The sequence below is a fragment of the Sylvia atricapilla genome, chromosome 3 (assembly GCF_009819655.1).
Source record: "Sylvia atricapilla isolate bSylAtr1 chromosome 3, bSylAtr1.pri, whole genome shotgun sequence".
Lineage (NCBI taxonomy): Eukaryota > Metazoa > Chordata > Aves > Passeriformes > Sylviidae > Sylvia > Sylvia atricapilla.
In genome coordinates, this window is record NC_089142.1 from 78,534,965 (window position 1) to 78,550,796 (window position 15,832).

Below are 15,832 nucleotides of genomic sequence, written 5' to 3' on the forward strand. Positions count from 1 at the left end.
TTTTCAGCAGCAGGTTGTCTGTCATTAAGTATATTTATCTTCTTGATTAATAAGATACATTATGTGATTTTATATTTCTATTATTTATATTTCTCTATATATAGAAATATATATTTCTATATTATTTATTTTATGTCTATAATATTATAAAATATAAATATTTTTATATTTCTATATTTTTATATATCATATGATTTCTATTTCTCTCCTCTCCCAATATATGGAACTTAACGAATTTATAGAAAGTAAGACTGCAGAACTCAAAATTTGGGGCAAGAATTAACAACAGAAACTAGAAAATTGTCTGGCAGTTGGCTACCAAATTCCTGATCAGAAGCTTCCTTTTTATAAGAAGTACTGGTCAGCCAGTAGGTATCATAGATTTGATTATTTCCCTAAGTTAGTATTTTAACCATGATGCCTGTTGATTGTTAAACACCTGAGTTTTGATTGTTTAGAAAAGGAATACAAAATTAAATGCTCTTTAATTTTGAGGTAGCCTTTTGATATTGAGACTTCTGGCAGAAAAGTGGTGAGAGTTTTACTTGTAAGTTAGACTATTAACTTTTACAAGCTTCTGTGGAAAGCTTTTTTCATTAGTTGTGAATTCAAACTCTTCAGCCATAAAATATTAATGGATTCAAAATGAGGGTTGGCATGATACCTCTTCATAACTGTGCTCATTAAATGAGGAGTAAAATGAGGGGAAAATAGGTCTGTCAAAACTGAACCATTAATATGTTGGAGCCTCAATATCTTGTATATATTTCACATTAAACAGTTATTGGGTAAAAGACAGAAAAAAAAAAAAAAAAGTCCTTAAAACTGAGGAACTCAGTTTGTTCTCTGACCTCAAGGCTCCAGAGTCCTGAGCCATTTAATGCTTGTTCTTTCCGTGGCTTGAGCAGCTTTATTCAAGGGCACTCATCACAGTATACATAGGAAAAAACAGTGCATGCTTGTCTTTGTATTTTTCTTCCCCTCACCATCTCCAGCCTCAGCCTATCCTACGGGCTTCTCTGGAATGTGTGAGGTTGCCAGATGGGTGAACCATCTAGATTTCCAGCTCAGAAGGGTTTCTGTGACTAGCAGACCAATGTCAAAAATGGTCACTGCAGTACCTTCTTGACAGGACAGAGTTGGAAAGAACATGACCATTCTGGGCAGGATAGGAAGGCTGATGCTGTGTCTCTTGAGCACAATAGAGAACACGTGTCAGGGACTTGCAGCAGTTCCTACAAGGCCAGATGGGAGCCAAGGACAGCGATATTTCTTCCTGGATAAGACATGCCTCTAGGTATGAGGGAAATGAACTTGGGCTTTCAGAAAACTTCAAGTGGGAACTAGAAAGCAAGCAGAACTTCAGAATTATTCCAGGAGTATGTAGCAACTGAGCAGGAATTCCTTGGGTTTCAGTCCAATTTATTTAATACAAGTTGCTTTAGAGCCTTTCTTAAAATTAAGGGACTTGGAGACTTTGTTTTGGGTAACTCCAAAAATGATTATTAGCCAAAAGGGCTTTTGAAGATGACTTGGGGGGAATTGTATCTTGCCAATTTTAATATGGTATGTAATTTTCTTTTTAAGCCAAAATTTTGAATTTTCTGAAGACAGAAAAACTTCCTGTCTTTTCATCCAAATGGAATTCTGTGAACAAGGAACATTGTCAACATGGATTGCAAAAAATAGAGAAAAACGCAACTATCATGCAATGGCACTAAACAAATTCTTACAGATAGTGAAAGGAGTGGAATATATTCATTCTAAAGAGTTAATTCATCGAGACCTCAAGGTATGTAGGAAATAAAGAAATGGGGAAATAAAGAAAAAAACCCAAAAAGTTAAAGATAGTATACTTGCTGGAATTTCAGATAATGTTAAATTGTGACATACTTTGCTTACTGTGTTATGTACCCTAGCAGTGTGCTTCTTTGGATATTGCTAGTGATTGATTTTCTTTCAGCAGCTGGCTGAATGTCATCCTAAAATCAGAAGGTAAACTTGGAGGATCTCAGAATGCAATAGTTCAAAGAATCAGTAGTCATCAGTTAACAGGCATTTTCAGTTACTGGGTCACAAGACTGCCTATTGGAAAAAGAAGTTGAGTCTAGAGAGTTTGCTCTTGCCATGTTGTAAAGGGATATTTTATCTATCCTAATATATACTGTGTTTGATAACAACACGGCTGTAGTTTACTTTTGTTTTGTGTACGCATACAAATGTTTGAATGCTAGAGTTTGGGATAGAATTTCAGCCTCTAGATGTGCACAGTCACAAGATTTTATTTCAGTGTAAAGATTCTAAGAGACAAGCCTTCACAGTTTCAGGATGGAAGCTATAGTGTTGCTTGCAGAGTTTTAAATCACTCACTTTGTGAAAAACATCATTAGTGTGGTGGCATTCCTAGGGTTAAGCCAACTTCCCTGCCTGACCACTTGGGCCACTCTGGCAGCTGGGACTGAAGTCCCTTCACAGCAGGCAGCTCCAGTGAACCCACAAGTGCCTCACTTGACCCCCTACACACCCCAGCTGTATTTGATGCTCAACGTGGGGTTCAAACCCTTGACCCTGAGGACTCTCCTGTTCTACCAGCTGAGGTAGGAATAAGGCTGTGCTTGATCAGGAGTGGTATTCAACCTTAATGCTCCTACTGAATCTACACACTGCTCGCTCACTTCCCTCTCCCCTGTGGCAGGCTGGAGGGGAGACTTGGAGGCAAAAAAAGGTAGAGAGCACAGGTTGAGATAAGAAAAATTTACTGGAAACAGCAATGAGATAAGAAAACAAACACAAACAAAGCCAGTAACAACATTAAAACCAGAAGTCTAAAAAGAGAGCGATTCACATGCAAAAACTTCACTGTGGAGCCCTACCTGATCCCTGAGCCTACCATGCTCCCATGACTTGTAAGCGAATCCTTTCCCCATTCCCAGAAAATGACGTGAGTCTGGTCTCTCCTGACCAGAACCAAGTTATACTGCTAACTCTTCTACCTGTGTTTGAATTGAGGAACTTTCCTCTCCTCTTTGGTCTGCTGTCAGTTTAGGTGCTTGGCGATCTGAGATCTCCATAGCCCAGAACCAAAGTTGCAGAATAGGTTCAGGATGAGATTAAAGTAATTTGTGCCTGGTAGGAACAGAATTAAATATTGTAGCTAGCTATAGGTACTGTATTAAATGTGTGGGCATGGTCAGACTTGAACAGAACTACACTGAGCATTCTTTACACAAAGATCTCTTCCTGTTGACTGTTAAGTATCTTCTGGCCTTCTGGTCCACTGGAGCTTCTTTGAGTAAAAGACAGGGTGAGGCTATCTGGTTTTGTTTTAAAGAAACTTCTGAATGCTTTGGGAAACTTCATTGAAGCATATATAATTCTATTTTCAGTTGACTTTGTGTTCTGGCTTTGGCTAGGATACAGTTAATTCCTTTTCAGTAGGTAGTACAGTGCTGTTTTGGATTCAATTTTATAGTAATGTTGATCACACACTGACATTTTGGTTGCTACTAGGTAGTGTTTATTTTAAGTCAAAGACTATTTTTTTACATGGAAGAGGGGCTGATCTGGGGTCAGAGAGGGAATCTGGTGCCAGTCAGTGGGTGGTGAGCAATTGTATTGTGCATCACTTGTTTCTCCTTGTTTTGTTTTGGTTTTTTAAATCCTTCTATTATCATTATTATTTACCATTATTATTAAATTTTACTTCTGTTTCAATTATTAAACTGTTTTTAACACACTTTACAGGTTTACTTTTGATTCTCCCTCCCATTCCACTGCATGGTGCTTAGTTGCCAACTTAAGCTATGACACTGTCAAATTTAAGAAGGGAAAGTTTAAGGGAAATGTAAAAGTGATACTCTGAGATACGTGCAGTAAGCCTTAATTCTGCATTTAGTTTAGTACACATGATCCTTCTGTGCCTAGGAGAAACTGTGACTTGAGTGGAATTCCATGTGAGACTAAATGCTTTGCCCAAGTGCTGGCTAGGACTGAAGAGTGAAAAGAACTTTGGGATATAGAATGTTATATGCACAATGTATTTGAAGAGCAATTAAAGCATGATGCAGCTATGACTGAGCTAGTGGAAAAAAAGGTGGTGTTATTGCAGAATGTACTACTTGAAACTTAGTTTGTGTTTTTAAAGATCAATTTAACTTCTTTCTCATTCCACAGTTTCTTAATGCAACTTTCTGAACAGTTATCAAACTTTATGGGGAACACTGTTGTGGCTGATTATGCTTGATGATAAACCTTGGTCATTTGGTGATTTTTTTTTCTTCTTTTTATTTATATGTACAAAAATAGCCTCAGAATATATTCATATCACATGATGATAAAATAAAAATCGGTGACTTTGGTCTTGTGACCTCTATGGCATTTGAGACTCTGACTGAGGAGAGAGGAACAAAATTTTATATGGCACCAGAACAGGTAATTATCCTGCTGTAATTAGATGTGTGGTATAAACTCAGCATTGGATGTTCTCAATCCTAATCTCAGTATTAAAGCAAGTTGCCTGAAGTTCCCTGGTATGACTGTGTGAGAGGATAGCTGTATTCTGGAGAAAGCTTTACCACAAGTGTGGTGAAGTTTTTTGCTCTGTGTGAACACACAGCGTGACGCTGCATGCTGTAAGAAATGCTCTTGTAAAATAAGGCTGCCAGACATATATTTAAAATGGAATTTAGAGCCCCTGTTACTTGTGTAATTTGATGTAACTCTTTGTTTCATTATGGGTCACAGGGCAATACTGGCATGCTTTATCTGTACAGGTTTGTAGAAGTCTTGATTTCAGGATGTTCAATGTGACATAATAGTCACTGTTTAACAGGTCTGAGGCATAAAGGGTTAACAACTAAGAAGGATATTGAGTAGGGCCAGTCCTGTAGCTTTGGGGTAGAAATTTCTGCTGACTTCAAATTTTGCTTTAAGAAGTGCTGTTCCCCAGTTGGATTTGATGTCTGTATTGTTCTGTTCAAATCCTTCTAGTTTGGGGCCAAATATGGAAAGGAAGTAGATATTTATGCACTGGGATTAATTTGGTATGAAATTCTTTCGGCATGCAGCTACCATGAAAGAAGTAAGGTATGTAATCTTTAAATTTAAAACCTCCCACTGTTGTTGCTTTTGCCTTGCTGCTGGTATCACATATTGATAGCATTGTAGAAAGAATCTCTTTATCTAGAGTACTATCTCCCTTTACAGTTTTTTCCTTAATTCATTTCCATAAAGCCTCTAAGTCCTCACACCTCAGTTGAAATGTCGTAACTGAAGGAAAGAAATATTACAGTTTATTTCACTTCCATCTTACTCTGTATACACTAAAGCCCATGCATGCTAAAGGATAATGTCAAGCAAAAAAAGATGTCAAGTTTTTTCTAGATGTTTTTCTTTGATCAGAAACTTAAAGGGAGTATTTTTTTAATTTCAGTAAATAAAAATAATGGATGAGCGAATTTTGTCTCTGCCATGTTCTTGTCTTCACTGCACAGTGGAGCAAGAGAGTTTTCACCAAATCAAAACCCTTGCAATTTTCCAAGAGGAAAACAAAAGTGATTTGGAACACACTGCTTTAAGTGAAACAGACATTATTTCAAAAAGAACATGTTACTTAAGCTTTTTTAAAAAAGCTATTTTGGATGTGTTTTGAGCTTTTTATGTGTAAACCTACATATTGGTAGGACAGTGAGGTGGCTGCTGGGTATTTTGTCTAAATTGTGGTTGGACTCAGACTTGGAACACTGTTAGCCAGATCCTTTTGCCAGTATGAGAAAATCCTACCAAGTGTGTCTGTTCAACTTGGCTCTGTCCCGCCATCTTGCAAATCTTCCTCAGATCTTCCGTTCCTGCTCACAGTTGACTGCAAATGCATGCACAGTCCCATGGTGCTTACAACTGGGAAAGCATAATTTCCTTAAACTATAAAAATCTTGCGCTCTGCAGGCAGGTGGGGAAGTTATGTGGATGGAAAGTCCTAGGATGGTCTTCAGATTAGGTCAGCAGGTCTTCTGCTCCATTAGATTAGAAAGAATTTCACTTGATGGAAGATGATAAACTTCAGTGCTGGCAAGCCCTACTGCAAGAACATCATGTAAAAGCAAAGTTGATTATTCTGTGCTGAATAACTGGTTCAGTTGATGATCTCCAGCAGGTAGGGTCTAAAGGTACTGCTAAAGAGTAGGGAAAAAAGCTTCAAGTTCAAAGTAGCTGTTATTTTGCTGAATAGTGGTTGTAAAGGGCTTGCTATGCCACACTTACAGGGTGACAGGCCTCCAACTAGACCCTGTGCTGCTGAGCGGGACCCTCTGGGACCTGCTGTTCAGCCAGTTCTCAGTCCACCTCACCATCCATTTGTCCAGCCTGCTCTTCCTGAGCTTGCCTATCAGATGTTGGGAGAGACTGTCATACAGAAGAAAAAATTGTTAACCAAAAGCCATTTTTAAAGCATGTAATGACAAATCTTCCCTTAGTTGCTTTGAAGCTGCTACATGGACTCATGTAGCATTTTATACAATGACATAGAAATAAGTGTGTGGTACTGAATATGATGAAAAGGAAGCACACCTGCTTGGCTTGCAAATAGAAATTCAGCTGTCTTTTTTTTTCTTTTTTCTTTTAATGTCATTAGAGAATATAAATCCATTACTTTTAAATTAAGAAAGATAATGGTTCTGAAATAGACAGGACTATGGAAACAAACATGTCAGTGTAGTATGTGAAGCATTTAAGCTTAGAAATGGATAATAGTTGATGAAAAGGTCATTAAACCAAACCAAAGCAGAACTAAATGAAAAAAAAACCCACCCAACTTTCGAACTGTTTACAGTTACTTTTTGAAGCCTTACAATTCCTGTAGATTTGTGTTTTCCTAACTACTTCAGTAAACTATATGGGTCATAAGATGGAGATACAAAACATAAAAAATAAAAGCATACCAAAACGATTCTCTTTTAATAATTTCAGGTATGGCCTGATGTTAGAAACGGTGTGTTTTCAGAGTCCTTCACCAAACGATTTCCATCAGAGGTATGGGATTTTAATATATTTTTTTGTTAGTGTATAAACTAAAAACAGGGGGGAAAAAAACCACATACAAAAAAAACCACAAAACCCTCTTGACATTTAATTTTTTTTGCAGGCATCCATAATCAAAAAGATGCTTTCAAAAGACCCTTCAGCAAGAATCACTGTATCTCATTTACTTGATCTTGTTAAGTCTGCTGATAAAGAGAAGGCACTTGAAAATTATTCTTACTAAATGTCCTTTCACACTGTTTATAAATCCAGAGTTTGATGAATTCATTACAATTGATGAAATGACAACAGATGTCAGAAGCAACAGCAAGACTTAGGGTATGTCTTTTCCTTGGCCACATCATCATTCATGTCTGCCAGCTGCAACCAGGTCAGGGCACTTCTGCAAGAAATCATGTACAGTTTTTACCTGGAAATATAGGTTGTGGATGAGCTGGACTGTTCTGTAAAATAAGTAATAGAACCTAGTCCTTTCCCCCTCAAAGATTATGTTGATGTGCTGAAGTGCTAACTGGGTTGTGGCAGATCCCTGCATCTGTTGCACCCATTATCCCTTAAGGTTATCTATTGCTTTCCGTGGAAGAAGTGCTGTCTGGTGCTCAAGGACTCAAACCTTTCTGATTTGTTCAGTGATATTGTTAATGATTACTGGAATGCTCTCATTAGTACCAAGACTACTTTTGGCAGAAAAGATACTATGAATAGGTGCATGTTATTCTTCACTGAATTTCAGAACTTTAAGCTGAGTTTTCTTATCTCTTCACAGCTGCTGATGATGTAGCATCTTCAGTGCTCTAGAATTTAAACTTGTAAAATGAGGATTTCTTAAAAATTTAAATGTTAAACATTCAGCTTCTAGGAAATCTAGTTTAGAATAAATCTCAATTTTTGAAAACTTTAGGTTTTGATGGTTGTCTTATTTTGGAAAAGAAAATTCAAGCTGCTATTAATATAGGAAAATTCTCCAATTGCCTCAGTAGTAAACCATTTGAAATCCTAGGCTGAGAGAGCACTTTAAACATACCCATGCCTCCTCTAGGTTTTAGTCTGTTATTGTAATACTGAGGCATGCCTAACCCTTAATAACTGTATTGAGTACCTCTGCTGTGCCCACTGCCAGCCCCACAAAAGGCAACAGCAGGTTCTCTGCTACTCTTTATTTATTTCCTTCAGAGTTCAGCCTTGCCTGAACTCAAAGAACTGTGTGTGGTGTGGGGAGCAGGATGAAAAGACAGACACATTGGACCTTCAAATGCTTGAAGGTTTTCTTTGAGGTTCTTTGAGCTCTATACTGTCAAACTGGCCCCACTGTTCATTGATGTGGGGCCAGCAGAACTCTGTAAGGGCAAATAAGCAGAGATTTCTAAGCAAAAAAGTAGGTAGTATGAGAAAAAGTATGCTTTTTCTGAAATGTTAAATGGATTAAAAGTGGGTGACTGCTCTAAAAGAAAGAATGAAAATGAATGTATTTATATTCTTAGGGCAATCACTGATCTTCTGGTAGAAGCATTTGTTGCAAAATAAGAATGTGATTGTGCATACTTTTGTAAGGTCTTACACTGCTTTTTTTATCTTTATCATTAATCACACATATAGAATCATAGAATTGTTTGGGTTGGAAGAGACCTTAAAGATCATCCAGTTTCAAACCCCCTGCCCAAGGCAGGGACAGGGACACGAGATGACATTACTCAAGGCCTTGTACATTGCTAGGGATGGGGTATTGACAGCTGTCACTCTGATTTTTTCAGCCTGATGTTTACATTTTGTACTGGAGTTTTCTCATGGATTGTAACATAAACAAGTGATTGTTTTCTGCACTCTTCTCTGTGATGGACTTCTAGTTTGACCAGTGGTGTCAGAGAGGTGTCAACCTCATGGCCCAATTGCTGATCAAACTCCAAAAACTATTTAAACCCTAATCCCAAATAAACGTCTTCCTTTTTGGCTCGCACAGCCTGACAGTGGGAGTGTGTCTGGTGACACACAGCTTTTCTGGGAAGCCTGTTCCTGTGCTTCACCACCTTTACAGTCAAGAATTTCTTCCTAATATTCAATCTCAGCCTTTCACTTTGAAGCCATTCCTCCTTGTCCTGTCACTACATGCCCTTAGAGAAAGTCCCTCTCCAGCTCTCTTGGCAGCCCCCTTTAGGTACTGGAAGGCTGCTCCAAGATCCCCGCAGAGCCTTCTCCAGCTAAACAACCCCAACTCAAGCAACGTCCTTTCACAGTTCCTTCAGGACCATTGGATGCGTGGCAGCAGGCCCATGCACTTGTGCACCTTTACGTTCTTATGATTTTCTTGAATCTGATCTTTTCTTTGACATCCCTGGCCAGACTGAAGTCTATCAGGGCTTTATGCTTTCCTAACCTTATCCTTGACTAGAATTCATAAAGTATTTCAATAGTCTAGGCTAATTAGTATTTCTTTGCAATGGTCAAGCCTTACAGACAAAATACTACTATTTCTGCTTTCTCTTCTCTTTAATCTATTTGGATAAAATTAACATATAGCTGGACTTGATGATCTTAAAGGTCTATTCCAACCTAAACAATTCTATGAAACTATTCATAATATGAAAATTGGTATGTGACAATTGATATCTTGGCTGCATTTCCTTTACTGTTTTTGGACAGAGCAACCTAGCATCATTACCTTCTTGCTCTTAAGTAATGCTGAGTTTGTCTCAATGTTTTTTGATATATTTTCCTTGCACAGTATTTGTATACTTCAGAATTAAGTTTTTATAAATGACTAGTTACAGTAGTGACTGCTGTTCCCCAAATGTATTTTTATGTAAAAAATGAAAACCCACCATTATGATCTAATTCTATTTAATTATGAAAAATATGCACTTTATATGCAACAGAATATTGGTTCAAGTAATGTCACTGTCATGTTTCACAAGCTTTTTTTTTTCCCTACCAAGTTTAAGACAGTAAGCAAAACCAGTCTGGTATTTAGGCATCTCTGTAAAGATGAAAAAACCCTGTTTAACACATTATGCAATAAAGTAATTAGCCAATACTTATATGCCTTTACTCATATTTGAATTTTATTACCAGTTGGTCAGTGCAAAAACAAACATGTGAAAGACTTAACCCACCTCTCAATTAGTTAGTTGGTTAAATCAGTTAGTTAAATTACAAATACTGAGTTTTAATTCCAATTAACTTGTACATCAAAGAGAAAATATGAATTTAACTGGTTGACCTAAATTCATCTTCTGCATACTTTGGTATGAGTTCTTGGGTATGGCATAGCTCTGAGCCTTCTAAAAGATAAAAGATACTATGAATTATACATACTTATCTAGGGCTCCTTCTAGACTGGCTTTAGTCATGATCTGCAGCACTGTCTCCAGGACAGTTTGAAGATAAATCTTCAGAGTCTACAGGATAAGCAGAAAAAAAAGTGAGTAATTGCAGCTCAGGGAAGGAAAAAATGGTTGCTAGAAATATTTCTAGAATCCATGCAGAACAGATTAAACAGAGTTCAAAGTTTACAAGTTAGTAACTCGAATTTGTTTTAAAACAGCAAATACAAATTCTGCTCTCATTGGTGCTGTGAAACTGGATTGTTTCAGAAACACCTGTCAGCTTTTGCAGCTTTTTATGGTATTGGTTTTAATATCTGAATTATGTTTTCTTAAAACTAATTAAATTATAATATAAAATCAAATAAATGTCAGTATGGTCGGCTGTGTTTTGTTGTGTGTGGGCCTTTGGTTGGTTGGGTTTGGTTTTTCTACTTATAGACCTAAAAACTGGCTAACAATCACAGTAACAATATGTACAAAGTTGTGCAAACCCCAGCAGCCTAGAAGGTAAATTTGCTATGTAGATTTGGAAGCTGCAGTAAGAGAAACACAAAAGATGTATTCTACACCTGGAGTCTAGCTGCATAAGCAAAGCACCTACAAAAGCTTGGCTCACTCTCACCTTCATAGGTTGTCCCACACCAAATGCAGTAGAAGTGCTCCTCTCTCAGATAGGCTGTCAGGATGTGCAGCTTTTCTGATACCTACAGATATGTACAGGTATGTGATGACCTGGGGCTCACATGACATAAACCACTTTGCTAAAATAAAGTGTTTAACCCAAGGCTGTGGAAATGATACACAAGGCTGTAGCTCAGTCAGATATGAAGTTTCCCAGATTTGTAGAATAGTGCACAGGAATTCATGATCTCTGGAAAGTTAATGGCTGTTGTTTGCTCATCCTTCTTTCCAGATAAGACAACTGCACTGAAGAGAGAGAGCTAAAACTATTACTTAGCTACCTGATTTCATGTATATGCTATCTTTTGTGAATTTTTTTCACACCTAATCTCTGCCAGTCAAACACATAAGCCTAACAACAACTGTGTAATCTAGTTCTTAAAAATATCTATTTCCAATGTCCATCTTGAGATGATCTATGAAGCATCTTCAGAAATTAATCAGTGACTCTAAACTTCAACCTCAGACATGAGATGAGGCATCCAAAATTAAAACTCAAAAGCAAGTAACTCTGATCTTGCATATCTTGGCTAAGGCACAAAACTGTTTAGAATTTAATTTCTAGGCTACTTTTTTCGAAGATCAGCCTCAAAACAGATGAGCAATAAATCAGTGGTTTAATGTTTTATATTTTTTCATGTAACTGCTATAAAAGTCTGGGATTTTCCCAGCTGTTCTGGGATTGCAAAGAAGCCCTTTACTACAGTGTGGGAAACATGTATACATACTTCATACGGATTTCAAGGCGTATTAAGTTTAATTCTTAATTGAGCAATTAATTCAGTTGAAGAGCTTACACTTAAGTCTGAGCTTGTGCATTCATCTTCCTTGTCTTCCTCATCCTTTTTGTCTTCCTGTTCAGGTTCTATCCAAAACCAAGTCTCCTTGGGAACATCAATATCCTTAAATAGCAAGGGATTTAAATGGAAGTTATCTGTCTTTGTAGGTTTTCTTGTACAATGCTGGATAAAACTAATTTCTAGGAAGTGGGCTGTTAGCCTTTAAAACTTGCATGTATAGTATAACCAAGAATTACTAAACCTGTAGGTAAGTACAGCCCTCCACAAGAAGGATTATTCACTTTTTTTTTTTTTTTTTTTAACAATACAATGCATGCCAATGCTAACACCTAGTTCTATTTAATCTATGTTTGGTATGTGCAAGGCTACACAGCAACATCATCTCACAGCAAGCCTGTGAGCTTGTTTATCAGTTGAAGACATGCTGCCCCAAGTTACTGTATCAAGAGATCACATGGTGCTTCCTAATTCACCTCAGGTAGAGTTAAAGGAAGAAAAGTAAGCAAGGACAACTAAGCTTAATTCATTTGAAGCAAACTAAGTAGTATAGAACAATCTCAGCAGAACTTGTGAGGTGGTATTAACCTCCACCTGGTTAAGAGGAAGAAAAAACCCTTTAAGTTTTCCAGTGTCAAAAATTCATAGTACTTCACTGCTGTTACTCATATTATTCCTTGCAAGTGGAATGTACTTAGTTTTTGTGGGTTTCTGTTGGTTTTTTAATGCTATTTTGGTGAATCTGCTCATTCCCTCAATGATAGTCCCCATTCTTGGAGATGCTGAAGATCTGCCTGGTCCTGGACAACCTGCTTTAAGTGACTCTGCTTGAGGTGGAAGGCTGAAGAAGACTTCCAGAGTCCATTCCCAGTGTCAATCACTGTGTGATGCTGTTGCTCCATCACTTAAGGCAAACAGTGCCATTATTTAGGATGGCCTGATACTGGCTGCTGGAAGATATGCAGACAGTTCAGAAGTAACCATAAGAATGCAGAAGCAAAGACACAGGTCCTTACATAAATTACCATGAGGTTGGTATGTACCTTCAACTATCTTAATGGTACAAACATAGACTTTGAAATATTTTAAGAGGACTGAAGTGTTGCCAAACATCAAGACTTCAGCTAGTTACCCCACAACTTTAGAGAACTTCCAAGAACTGAACCACTGCATTGTACCTCTAACCTCTAAGTCTTTCTCCCAGCCCCCCAGAAAACCCCCCAGGCCTCACTTTTTGCATATCTAATTGCTGGCAGGCCCTCTGGCTTTTTCGCAGGTCCCCTTCCATCTTACGTTCTTCTTGTTTGGTTTTGAATCTTATTCTGTCAAGAACAAGCAGAGGTCAATAAGCAGGCAGACACACAGTGACAGATGTATTACAGTCCACAGCTTTACAAAAGCCAAAAATCTAAGGTTCTGTTCCGACTAATTTTCTCAGACCTGAACAACACTGAAGTTAAGAAGTCATTTGGACATTGTTTCTGTGGGAACACACTTGTACTTTTTGGGAATTATACCTTCAAGATACCTTTTTTGACCACGCTACACTGTTTCTTCATCAGGTTTTCCTAAGACATAAAAAAGTGGTTCACTAAACGTCTGCAAAAGATACAGCCTTTCCTAAGCTTCTTTTTTTCATACATTACAGGCAAATCAGGAGAAAATCAAAACAATACAATCTTTAAAAATGTACCCTGACTTTTAAAACCATTGTACCAACATTGCTCAGGAACATCTGTGGATTTTGTATTTCAAAATATATGTTTCTCCAACTTAAAAAGCTGCCTATGACTTGAGAGAAGTTAGTATATATACTGTTTGAATTATTAACAATTACAAAACTAAACGGTGCAGCATATGCTTTTAGCATTACAGTGTTCATCTAGTTTTGCTTTAGAACTGAGAAACAATTAGTCTGTATTGTAACTCTCACCTTTCATTCAAAATACTCAAAAATAGCAGCACTTTAAAAGAATAACCAAACTCCAAGCATAAAAATAATTGCTATTTAGGCTTGGAATATCAGTTGTATGACTTTACCTGAACTGATCTGCAGCTTGTTCATTTGCTTGTTTTTTCATGTGGAGCTTTTGTCTATAATTTTCCAGTTTTTCTTCAGCTTTTCGCTTTTTTAATTCCTCATGACCAAGCCCACTTCTGCCTATGTAAGTTCAAAAGATGAATGTAAGCAGTTGAGAAGCTCTGATATTCAGCTAAATAAATCAGAAAGTGCCACAAACCTGTTTTTATGTTCAGGGGAATAGGTTCAACAATGCCTTCTCCTGTAAGAGAAAAAATACGTCAATTTTAAAAAACTAGTTTTTCTCAAACAATGATTTGTGCAGTATATTCAAGCAGGCAAGCTGCCTTTTTCCCAATCAATATACATTTAGTGCCCTAGAAATGAAACAGCTGTACTGGAAACTCCCTCTCTTTTTTCACTTGTCTGCTGGAATTCTATGTACTTTTTTCGTGACAGAACCAAACTGAAAGAAAAGGTGTTGATGTGACAGGTGTACCATGCCTGTGATGAAGACTGCTTTGTTACTGCCTTTTGGAGCACTTTCATTCTGCAATCTCACAACAATGATGAAGAACAAAAAGAATCTGTCTGGGCCAGTTCATTCTGATTGTCTGCCAGACATGCTGAACTGGCACAGCAGTTACTGATTCCTTGTTTTACTGATTCTACTTCATCTATTAAGGCCTCATAAGGGTAGGCTGGTGTGCACTGGTTTTTTTCCCAAAATGCAACCATAAATTTCAAGAGGGGCTGATGTTATATTGAACACTATTAGCTTTACAAAACAATTAAAAACATCCTTAATGCAATTCCTGTAGGTATGCAGGTATGCAAGTGCATTTATTGAGCTGCAAGTGCTGCTCTTCCCTCGCATCCCTCAATAATCTGCCACTATTTTTATTTTTGTTTTAGGGATTGGCTCTCATATTTTGTTCTGTCACAGCACCTTCACTGTTCTGTCATGCAATGGCTCTCCAAGAGGCACTTATTGACCCTGTGTCAGCAGATGAAGTGACAGCTGCAGTCTGTAAAATATTAAGGCATAGCTGAACACAGACACACACTTCCAGAGAGTGAGAAACTTACCACTTTTGCCAAGGGCCTGACCGCTCTTGTAGCCCATCTTCTGGAGCAAAGCAAAACCTTTGTTCTCGTTGCCCAATGCACTTTTCAGTACCAAGTCACGTCTCTCTTTTTCTTCTTCTTTTATGCTTTTTTGTCTGTTCTTCTCATTGGCTTCTTTTTGCTTTTCTTCTTTCTGAATAGCTTCCTTCACCCGCCTCACCATGGGCAAGCCTGGCCTTACATCCTGTCTGCGAGTTAGTAATTCCAGCAAAGATTAGTTGTTTTTTGTTTGTTTGTTTTTTGGTTTTTTTTTAACAACAGGTTTACAATCACTTAAGAAGGGTGAAAAAAAGAGAACTACCTACTTACTTAATAAATAAATCAGACATATAGTCTTCCTCTTCATCTCCCTCCATGTTTAGCAGCCTCTACGCCGACGCCCCGTCTATGGACGCCGTCAGTGCGCGCTACCGAGCATTTTATTTCTCTGCGCCTCCCCTCCTCGGCGGGGACGGAGGGGCCGAGGGACGAACACACCTCAACCGCCGGGCCGGGCTACCCTGCCAGCCCCCGGGCACCCTGCGCCCGCCTCCGAGCCCACAGCGCGCCTTCCCGGGCTCCGCTACCGCCGACCACCGGCGGCCCGCGACGCCGCTCCAGGCCGGGAGCCCCGGCGAGCTGCAGCCGAGCGCCGGCAGCGGGGCAGCGCGCCGGCAGCGGCCCGGGAGCGGGGCAGCGCCGGGAGCAGGAGCGGCCCCGGCAGCGGGGCAGCGCCGGCAGCGGGGCAGCGCCGGCAGCGGGGCAGCGCCGGCAGCGGGGCAGCGCCGGCAGCGGGGCAGCGCCGGCAGCGGGGGCAGCGCCGGCAGCGGGGCAGCGCCGGCAGCGGGGCAGCGCCGGCAGCGGGGCAGCGC

General features: G+C 38.9%; 2 protein-coding genes across 4 annotated transcripts in view; one reads left to right on the forward strand and one right to left on the reverse strand.

Moving 5' to 3' along the window:
• Positions 1–7,071, forward strand: part of EIF2AK2 (eukaryotic translation initiation factor 2 alpha kinase 2) — a 19,689-nt gene extending 12,618 nt beyond the window's left edge. Inside the window, exons 12-15 of the mRNA XM_066315919.1 lie at positions 1,588–1,792; positions 4,306–4,431; positions 4,990–5,085; positions 6,964–7,071. Of these exons, the coding sequence (XP_066172016.1) occupies positions 1,588–1,792; positions 4,306–4,431; positions 4,990–5,085; positions 6,964–7,056 (520 nt within the window). The 3' untranslated portion in view covers positions 7,057–7,071. The remainder of the gene's footprint in view (positions 1–1,587; positions 1,793–4,305; positions 4,432–4,989; positions 5,086–6,963) is intronic.
• Positions 2,740–15,624, reverse strand: GPATCH11 (G-patch domain containing 11). Of its 3 annotated transcripts, none has more exons than XR_010743254.1 (10): positions 15,291–15,624; positions 14,943–15,169; positions 14,074–14,115; positions 13,874–13,994; positions 13,065–13,155; positions 11,834–11,938; positions 10,978–11,059; positions 10,345–10,427; positions 6,259–7,417; positions 2,740–6,076 (listed from the first exon to the last, which is right to left on the reverse strand). XR_010743254.1 is itself a non-coding variant. In XM_066315920.1 (9 exons), exons 1-8 carry the CDS (start codon positions 15,335–15,337, stop codon positions 10,372–10,374), a joined length of 771 nt encoding a protein of 256 aa, XP_066172017.1. In that variant the 5' UTR covers positions 15,338–15,624; the 3' UTR covers positions 2,740–6,076; positions 10,345–10,371. The 3 variants fall into 3 exon arrangements, 1 of the variants encoding a protein (XP_066172017.1); XR_010743255.1 differs by having other exon boundaries at positions 6,259–7,444; XM_066315920.1 differs by lacking the exon at positions 6,259–7,417.
• Between the last annotated feature and the right edge of the window lie 208 nt (positions 15,625–15,832).

Coding starts and splice junctions, on each gene's coding strand:
- GPATCH11 (XM_066315920.1), bottom strand. CDS start 15,337: ATGGAGGGAGATGAAGAGGAAGACTATATGTCTGATTTATTTATTAA. Junction 15,170..15,290: donor ATGTCTGATTTATTTATTAA/GTAAGTAGGTAG, acceptor ACTAACTCGCAG/ACAGGATGTAAGGCCAGGCT. Junction 13,156..13,873: donor CAAGCTGCAGATCAGTTCAG/GTAAAGTCATAC, acceptor TGTTCTTGACAG/AATAAGATTCAAAACCAAAC.